The sequence below is a fragment of the Lupinus angustifolius genome, chromosome LG15 (genome assembly GCF_001865875.1).
Source record: "Lupinus angustifolius cultivar Tanjil chromosome LG15, LupAngTanjil_v1.0, whole genome shotgun sequence".
In the NCBI taxonomy this organism is placed as follows: Eukaryota; Viridiplantae; Streptophyta; class Magnoliopsida; order Fabales; family Fabaceae; genus Lupinus; species Lupinus angustifolius.
The window spans coordinates 16,294,736-16,305,472 of NC_032023.1; the positions used below are offsets into that span (position 1 = coordinate 16,294,736).

At 34.2% G+C, this 10,737-nt stretch overlaps 1 protein-coding gene across 1 annotated transcript; it reads right to left on the minus strand.

Moving 5' to 3' along the window:
* On the minus strand, nt 715-10,138 carry LOC109328454 (alcohol dehydrogenase 1-like). Its single transcript, XM_019561924.1, has 11 exons — nt 10,061-10,138; nt 8,843-8,979; nt 8,647-8,693; nt 2,743-3,068; nt 2,417-2,499; nt 2,238-2,313; nt 2,083-2,144; nt 1,896-1,991; nt 1,640-1,801; nt 1,409-1,536; nt 715-863 (listed from the first exon to the last, which is right to left on the minus strand). The coding sequence occupies exons 1-10, from the start codon at nt 10,095-10,097 to the stop codon at nt 1,420-1,422; spliced, it is 1,143 nt and encodes a 380-aa protein (XP_019417469.1). The 5' UTR covers nt 10,098-10,138; the 3' UTR covers nt 715-863; nt 1,409-1,419.

Sequence of the window (10,737 nt, forward strand, 5' to 3'; positions counted from 1 at the left end):
CTTTTTTATCATTTTTCTTTTTGATTAAGTGAAACTTTGTAATTATTGGACAAAGAGATAAATTGAACATGAAAGAGGATATGTAATATCTTTGACAACATATCTTTGTTCATATGTAGAAACCAAGTAGTCATTAGAATAATGAAAGATTGTTAGATACCTCTCATTACTATGCCTTAAAAGAATTTTATGACAATTTTATGACTCTCTTTAAGGGCATTTTATGTCACTTTTATGGCTTTGTTTCCAAGCATGGAATCCAAGATACCAAGACTTTGCTTGCCTATAAAAGGACACATATAGAGAGCTTCAAAATCATCTTCACAACACACAACATCTCTTTCATTTACACATATATTGTGAGTGCATTCTTGGTGAGAATTCTTGTTCCATTTGAGAGAGTATTTGTGAGAAAAAATATTGTCATTTGTCCTCATCATTATAAGAGGATTTCTTGTCCCAAGTTCTAATATAGGATCAGGAGAATAGAAAACAACGTATATGGGCTTTTATCTACACATCCTTACAAGGAGTTTATGATGTATATACCCCAAGTTGATAAAACTTCTGAATTAAAAGTTACAACATTAATTTAAAAATGACTCGTGTTGAAAAAAAACATGCACAACATCATTCTATTGAGAGAAAAACAAAAAATTGACAAGATCATTTTATTTATCATATATATTCGATGAATACAAATTCCATACACCCAATACTATCAAACCAAACAAATTCGATAATCCTAAAGGGGATTATAATAAAATTTGTTCAAATTTATTTTTATTTTCACCTAATATAATCTTCTAGACCCACTATAGAAAATTTATGGTTCCAGGAAGAGCAATGAGATATTCATCATTGTGCAATGCTATGAAACATGGATACTGATACGTATGTCGGATACGATATGTATCTGATACGTCGACATACATTTTTTTCCAAAATACAAGATACGATTACGTTTAGGAATACGTGTATAAAATAATAAAAAACACATAAAATATTATAAAATTATAAGTGTAAATCAAAATATCCAAAGTAAAAAATATAATGGAAATTTAAAATCATTTCCCTCCATAACAAATATATCTTATCATATTTTAATGAAAACAAATTTATCTTATCTTGTTTTATTGGAATCGAATCTATCTTATCCTATTTTATTGGAAATGAATCTATTTTATCATGTTTTATTGAAAACGAATCTATATGTCCTATACTTTACTGAAAACGAATTCATATATCCTATATTTTATTGAAAACAAATTAGATACGTGTCTTAATATTTATTTATTTTATTTTTTTAATTTTTGGATACTCAATGAATACGTATCTTTTGCGAATCCGAGCGTATCCGTGTCGGACACCGATACGTGAGGTTGTTTGACGAATCCGTGCTTCAGATGTGCAATGGTTTTACTCCTCCATGGAGATGATGCATCTGATGGACTCTCCTTTGAGCATGTACTCAAAAGCTTTGTTAATCTGTGAGAATGGAACTTTGTCAGTGATGAACTTCTCCAATTCAAGCTCCTACAATAACCATAAGATAAAATATGACATTACCAACACAAATAAATAAAGATATAGTGATGAAATAATGATATATTGATAGTTATTCAATATGCTTAATTACCCCATTCATGTACTGCTCCACAACTTTAGGAAGATCAGTTCTGGGCTTGTAGTTACCATAGAAGGTACCCTTAAGAGTCCTCTCAGTCAAGAAATTCCCAGGATGAGTTTTGAATTGAGCATTTTTGCTTGGAACTCCAACAAGCACAGCAACACCCCAACCCTGGGGAAAAAAATCAATGTTATAAAACACACTTTATTATGTAAACTAGTTTTTTAACAAAACTTATATAGTTAATGAGGTATAGTATGAGTACATCATGGACACATTCGAATGCTGAAATCATAGCTTGAACATTTCCAGTACATTCAATAGCACGATCCACACCTCCATTGGTCATTTCAGCAATCACCTATATACACATATATATCAGTTTCCAAAACTATACCTACTTGTGGAAAAGTAGAATATAATAAATTTCTTTAAGTTGTTTATGAACTAACCTCTTGTACAGGCTTGTCATGATCTTTTGGGTTCACAAACTCATTAACTCCAAATTTCTTTGCTGCAAACAAGAATAAAAATAATAATCAGTAATACAATTCACTTTATGCTATGTTGAATCTTTAAACATTTGATGGAAGAAGAATTCATCTACCTAGTTCAAATCTGGATGAAACTAAATCAACTCCAATGATTCTTTTTGCACCAGATATCCTTGCCCCTTCAGCAGCCTGAAATTTTGGATTAAAAGGGAAAGTAGAAGTTAACATTTCGCCTTTATCAGTTGCTATAAAAACTAAAATATACATATACAAGGCATAAGGGTTAACATACAGAAAGGCCAACAGCTCCAAGTCCAAAAACTGCAACAGAGGAACCAGGCTTTGGTTTTGCAACATTGAGAGTAGCACCAAGTCCTACAAGCATTAATGAATTGAATCATGAGAAAAATAACTGGCTACCAACTCCACTACATTTTCCAACACTATCAAGGTTCTAATCGCAGCCACAATATCACGGTTTTGATAATCTCTACAACCACAATTATGGATACATTTTCTCGCAATTGTAATAAACAAGAGATAACGGCTACGACAATTAGAATTTAGAACCTTGATTGATATATACATTATGTGAAGGAATGGAGGGGTGTACCAAACCTGTGCATATTCCACAACTGAGGACACAAACTTTGTCAAGTGGAGCAGCAGGGTTGATCTTAGCAACACATCCTGCATGGACTACAGTGTATTCACTAAAAGTAGAGGTTCCTAGAAAATGGTTCACAGGTTGTCCTCTAATAGTGAATCTTGCCTTTCCATCATTGATCATGACACCTCTATCAGGAATGATCCTAAGAAGATCACACATATTACTTTCCTCTGACTTGCAATGTGGGCAATCCCCACACTCCCCAGTGAACACTGGTAGAGCGTGGTCCCCTGGTTGTAGATGAGTCACACCCTCTCCTACACTCTCCACAATCCTGAATAAATAACACCATGTCAATCAAATTTACGATAATGAAACAAAAACAAAAAAATATAATGAATGTTTAGTTTTTTAATTAACATTACATATTTTTATTGGTATATGGCAAGATTAGGGGACATGCTTTGGGACAGGAACATAGATTCTCTGTACAAGAAAATCTTTTCGCTGCCAATCAAATTTCACAAAATAATATAAAATTATTAGTTTCTTTTTTATCATTTTTCTTTTTGATTAAGTGAAACTTTGTAATTATTGGACAAAGAGATAAATTGAACATGAAAGAGGATATGTAATATCTTTGACAACATATCTTTGTTCATATGTAGAAACCAAGTAGTCATTAGAATAATGAAAGATTGTTAGATACCTCTCATTACTATGCCTTAAAAGAATTTTATGACAATTTTATGACTCTCTTTAAGGGCATTTTATGTCACTTTTATGGCTTTGTTTCCAAGCATGGAATCCAAGATACCAAGACTTTGCTTGCCTATAAAAGGACACATATAGAGAGCTTCAAAATCATCTTCACAACACACAACATCTCTTTCATTTACACATATATTGTGAGTGCATTCTTGGTGAGAATTCTTGTTCCATTTGAGAGAGTATTTGTGAGAAAAAATATTGTCATTTGTCCTCATCATTATAAGAGGATTTCTTGTACTCTTCTTTTTTACATAGTGGAATTTTGCTCTTGATCGCCCGTGGTTTTTTTCCTCTCACACTGAGGGGTTTTTCCACGTTAAATCTTGTGTGTTATTTTCTTTATCCTTTACTTGCTTCTCTTTTGTTCTCAATTGATTCAATCCTGTGCTTCCGCATTGTGCTCTAACCTTAACAAGTGGAATCAGAGCTCTTACTAAATTGAGAATTTCAAAATGTCTGCAAAATTTGACATTGAGAAGTTTGATGGCAAAATTAGCTTTTCTATTTGGCGAGTCCAAATGAGGGCCGTTCTTATCCAGAGCGGATTAAAGAAAGCTTTAGATGGGAAGTCAAAGAAACCAGTTTCCATGACCGATGATCAATGGGACGAGTTGGATGAAAAGGCGCTTTCAACAATTCAACTTTGTTTGTCGAAGGAGGTTCTTCGTGAGGTTGCCAATGAAGAAACCGCTGCGGCTTTGTGGCTGAAGTTAGAAACTTTATACATGACCAAGAGCCTCGCAAACAAGCTTCGTCTCAAAGAACGGTTATACACCATTCGTATGGTTGAAGGTACTCCTATTCAAACTCATCTTGATGAGTTTAATTCTATTATTATGGATATGCAAAATATTGATATTAATATTGAAGATGAAGACAAAGCTGTTTTGTTGGTTGTCTCTTTACCTTCTACCTATAAGCACTTCAAAGAAATCATGTTGTATGGAAATAATGATACCTTATCCTTTGAAGATGTTAAATCTAATTTATTGTCCAAAGAAAAATTTGATCTTGAAGTTAATTCTGTGGACAAGGGTGAGGGCTTAAGTGTTCGAGGTAGAACTCAAGAAAAAGGGAGTACCAATTATAAAAAGTTCAGATCCAAATCCAGAGGTCGCAAATCCAACAAAACTTGTCGCTATTGCAAGAAACCGGGGCATGACATTCCTGATTGTTTTATCTTAAAGAAAAAACAAGAAAAACAAGATAAGGGAAAATTTCAACAATCCTCTGAAGCTGCTAATATTGAAGCCAATTCTGACGGTGATATTCTTTTATCTGTTGTCTCTTATAATAATAGGAGTAAAACAGAATGGATTCTTGATTCTGGATGTACTTTTCATATGTGTCCTTATAAGGACTTATTCACCACTTTTGAACATGTTGACAGTGGTGTTGTTTTGATGGGCAATGATACCCAATGCAAAGTTGCAGGAATAGGTACTATTCAGATCAAGGCTCATGACGGTGTTGTCAGAACCTTGGCTAATGTCCGCTATATTCCAGATTTGAAGCGGAACTTAATTTCTCTTGGCACCCTAGAGTCTCTCGGGTGTAGGTATTCAGCTGAAGGTGGAGTTCTAAAGGTATTGAAAGGTGCTATGGTATTATTGAAAGCTAACCGGATTGGTAGTTTATATGTCTTGCAAGGTTCTGTTGTGACAGGTTCAACAGCTGTATCTTCTTCAATGCATGATAATGACATTACCAAATTATGGCACATGCGCCTGGGCCATATGAGTGAAAAAGGTATGCACCTTCTAAGCAAACAAGGTCATCTTGGTAAACATGGCATTGGTAAATTGGATTTTTGTAAACATTGTGTTTTTGGGAAACAGAAAAAGGTTAGTTTCTCCACTGCAACTCACCGTACCAAAGGTATTCTTGATTATATTCATTCTGACCTTTGGGGGCCTTCTAAATTTCCTTCTCATGGAGGATGTCGCTATATGATGACCATCATTGATGATTTTTCTCGCAAAGTTTGGGTTTATTTTCTGCAGCATAAAAATGAGACTTTCTCCACTTTCAAGAAGTGGAAAACTCTTGTTGAAACCCAGACAGGGAAGAAAGTGAAGAAGCTTAGAACAGACAATGGATTAGAGTTCTGCAATGGTGATTTTAATGAGTTCTGCACAAAAAATGGTATTGCTAGACACAAAACTATTCCAAGAAATCCTCAACAAAATGGTGTTGCAGAACGGATGAACAGGACTCTACTTGAGAGAGTTCGTTGTATGCTCTCAAATGCTGGGTTATGGCATCGGCGTGAATTTTGGGCTGAAGCAGCATCTACTGCTTGTTACCTGGTTAATCGTTCTCCACATTCAGCACTTGATTTCAAAATCCCAGAAGAAATTTGGTCAGGTAATCCTGTTGATTATTCTAACTTAAGAATCTTTGGATGTCCTGCTTATGCACATGTTAATGATGGTAAATTAGCTCCAAGAGCTGTTGAGTGCATATTTCTTGGTTATGCATCTGAGTCTAAAGGATATCGCTTATGGTATTCTGATGCAAAGTCACGGAAATTAATTCTTAGCAGAGATGTGACTTTTAATGAGGATGCATTTTTATCTTCTGGAAAACAATCTATTGTGTCTTCTTCTACTAGTACAGGTAATCTACAGGGTACTAGCGAGAAGGTGGAGTTGATAGTGAAACCTACAGTTCCTAATGTTGATGTTCCATCTTCCTCTACAAATCAATCTAGCATTGATGATCATTATGTTGATTGTGATGACAGTACAACTTCTCCTATTCATCAGCAAGAAGATGATTATTGTATTGCTCGAGACAGAACCAGAAGACTAATTAAAAGGCCAGCTAGATACACTGATGGTGATAATTTAATTGCTTATGCATTGTCAGTTGCACAAGAGGTAAATGATGATGTTGAACCTGCCAGCTATACAGAAGCTGTTTCTTGTGTTGATTCGTCACAGTGGCTAGTGGCTATGAATGAAGAGATTGAAAGTCTTCATAAGAATGGTACTTGGGCTTTGACAGAGCTTCCCGAAGGCAAACGACCATTACGATGTAAATGGATCTATAAGAAGAAAGACGGTATTCCCGGGGTTGAAGATCCAAGATGCAAAGCACGACTAGTTGTTAAAGGTTTTAATCAAAAGGAAGGTATTGACTTTAATGAGATATTCTCACCTGTTGTTCGTCATACTTCTATACGTGTTTTGCTTGCTTTTGTTGCTTTATTTGATTTGGAGTTGGAGCAACTTGATGTAAAGACAGCTTTTCTACATGGAGAGCTGGAAGAAGAAATTTACATGGAACAACCTGAAGGATTTATTGTTCCTGATAAGGAGCATCTTGTCTGTCGATTGAAGAAATCATTATATGGCCTTAAGCAAGCTCCCAGACAATGGTACATGAGGTTTGATTCTTTTATGATTGGGCAAGGTTATTGCAGGAGTCAATTTGATGACTGTATTTATTTCCAGAAATTTCCAAATGAATCATTCATATACTTGTTACTGTATGTTGATGATATGCTAATTGCTTCACGTGACAAGTCTTTGATCCGGAAATTGAAAATTCAACTCAATAATGAGTTTGAGATGAAAGAATTAGGTGCAGCCAAGAAAATTCTTGGTATGGAGATTCACAGGGATCGTCAAGCTGGTAAATTGTTTTTATCCCAAGAGAAATATATTGAAAGAGTGCTTGAAAGGTTTAATATGAATAATTGTAAACCTGTTTCTACTCCACTTGCTGCACATTTCAAGTTATCTTTAGATCTTTGCCCACATACAGAGGAAGAGATGGAGCGTATGTCACATATTCCTTATGCTAGTGCAGTTGGTAGTCTTATGTATGCTATGGTGTGCACTAGACCTGATTTAGCATATGCTGTTAGCATGGTAAGTCGATATATGCATAATCCTGGAAAGGATCATTGGAGTGCTGTAAAATGGATTTTTCGGTATCTAAAAGGTACTTCTGGTATTGGCTTGGTATTTGACAGAAACAAGGCTACAACTGATGACGTTGTAGGTTATGTTGATTCGGATTATGGTGGTGATATTGACAGAAGGAGGTCTCTTTCTGGTTACATCTTTACTCTCTGTAATAGTGCTATTAGCTGGAAAGCTACTCTTCAGTCCATTGCTGCATTGTCTACGACTGAAGCAGAATATATTTCAGCAACGGAGGGTGTGAAGGAGGCTATTTGGCTCCGAGGTTTGGTAAATGAACTTGGTCTAATACAGGGTGTTCTTACAGTGTTTTGTGATAGTCAAAGTGCTATTCATTTGACCAGGAATAATCGTTATCATGACAAGACCAAACACATTGATATAAAACGTCACTTTATCCGAGATATTGTTGCTATTGGTGAAATTATGGTGGAAAAGATTCACACATCAGAGAATCCAGCAGATATACTTACCAAGCCACTTCCGAATACCAAGTTCCAACTTTGCTTGGACTTGGTTGGTCTCTACAGCACTTGAGTGCCCTTCGGGGCATTATTTGGCGATGAGCAACTTATCAAATTCGAGCCAAGGTGGAGATTGTTAGATGCCTCTCATTACTATGCCTTAAAAGAATTTTATGACAATTTTATGGCTCTCTTTAAGGGCATTTTATGTCACTTTTATGGCTTTGTTTCCAAGCATCCAATGCTTGGAATCCAAGATACCAAGACTTTGCTTGCCTATAAAAGGACACATATAGAGAGCTTCAAAATCATCTTCACAACACACAACATCTCTTTCATTTACACATATATTGTGAGTGCATTCTTGGTGAGAATTCTTGTTCCATTTGAGAGAGTATTTGTGAGAAAAAATATTGTCATTTGTCCTCATCATTATAAGAGGATTTCTTGTACTCTTCTTTTTTACATAGTGGAATTTTGCTCTTGATCGCCCGTGGTTTTTTTCCTCTCACACTGAGGGGTTTTTCCACGTTAAATCTTGTGTGTTATTTTCTTTATCCTTTACTTGCTTCTCTTTTGTTCTCAATTGATTCAATCCTGTGCTTCCGCATTGTGCTCTAACCTTAACAAAGATCATAAGTGAAATTTGAATGAGGACATATAATATCTGTCTGTGACAACATATCCTTGCTCATATGTAGAAACACATTAGAATAATGAAACAAATAAGGCTTATGATTTATACCCTCCAGCTTCATGACCAAATATACGTGGAAACAATGGGGTCTGGCCCTGAAATGATGGAAAAAAAGAAAAGAAAATTATATTAAGTTATTGCCATGCTTTACAGAAAAATAAACTCATGAGCTATGTTTAGATAAATTGTGAGATGCATGTAATGAAGTAACATGAAAAATGAGGTAAATAAATGATTGGGTTACCTTAGCTTCCCACCAATAAACATCAGTGTGGCAAAGAGCAGTGAAGAGGATCTTCAAACGGACTTCACCAGCCTGTGGTGGAGCCACCTCTACTTCTTCTATAACCAGTGGCTTCCCTGCTTCCCATGCAACAGCAGCTACAACATTTCCAAAATACCAAACAAATCATATCATCAGTAATAATACATAAAATATAAACAATAATACAAATTGTGTCTGTTAGATTAATTTAATAATCAATGTGGTTCATGTGCTTAAAAGTTACTAATCTGAATGAAAGTGCCTAATATGATGATGGTTGGCAATTAAATGATCAAATTAGTGGGGGTTTTGTCAACTCCCTCCCCTCTCACTTCATGGGCAGTTTTCATTATATATAACTCCTCCTGACATACACAAGAGAATGAGAGAAAAGAGTGTGGCAACTCCATTCTGAACATAAAAGAAAGTCTAGTGCATTGTTATAGAGTAGAAGGAAGAAAATTGAGTTCCTAATCATCAAGGAACTCATAAAGGAAAGGAGGAGATGTGAAAACAAAAAGGCAACCTGAAAGTGCAGTATCAAAGAAAGCATCAACAAAGAATAGCAATGGAAGTAATTCCTTAACACTTAATCACATGTAAATGTCATAATGTTAAGATACTAAATCAAGGGTTCTTGTGAACCATTAAAGCTCAAGGAAAAGTTTTTTCTAAAAGTATTGAAATGTCTAACGGTGCCTTCAAAAGTAGTATCCAGAAAAGGAAAATGGTCACTTTAATTTTCCAGATACAGAAAGAACATGATCTGAGTATACCCAACAGATATTTCTCCAAATTCAAACTTAAAACAAGATTTCTTTTTCCTCCTTTTTTCCTGGATTTTGAAGTAACCATAATCAGATTAGATTATGAATGTATATTTATACATTCTCATTATAATAATTTATACACCGTAAAAGTTAAGGATTAAATATTAATAGTCTATGAATGATCATATAATAATATAGTGAATATAGTGGATATATCTTTTTATTTTACGTAATCATCATACTTCTTCAATAAAAAAATATTTATCATAACAAAAATATAACCTCTTAATAATCATAAGTTACAAAGGTAACAAAAAACTGAATAGAATAATAAAATAATAAAAAGGTTAGTAGATTTTGCAGTGAATGTTATATATTAATATGATCTACGAGTAAAAGAGACAAGGATGATAGTGAAATTATTAACCTCTGCATGTGATAACCTGACCAGCTGTGCTCGACATATTGCTAGTGATTAATTAGTGAGAACAAAGATGAATAAAACAAATGAAAATTGTTTTGTTTATGAGAAATATCAAGAGAGAAATGATGAATAGGTATGATATTGTGTTAAGGATGATGAAAGCGAAAGTGTAGGAGTAATAATTATAGTAGTGAGGGAAAAAACATAGGAAACACAAATCTCCAAAATATTATCCAAAACGTACTAATTACACCACAAACAGCCACGTATCTATGTTGTGGATTTCTTCATATCAACTTTATCCACTAATTATTATAGTTATCTTAATATTCTTCACATGCTTTCTATTCTTATTTCTGAAAAATACTTATTTGCACAATAATATTCTTATGCTTATTTTTATAAGAAAATGTGGATTATAAAAAGTAGAAAGAATGAGAGATAAATAATTTGTTATTATAATAGGGAAAAGTGTATGGAATTAATCTCCATAAACTTTATGTATTTTGTCAGTAAATACTATGAATTATTTTTCTTTCTAAATTGCTACTTAAACTTTATTTGTACGTATAATTGATGTCCCATATAGACAATGTTAAATTACTAATTGGTCATTAAGGAAACTATTATTGTAAGACTTACAATAATAACAATAAGGCTACTATTTAGAGTTGATGGCC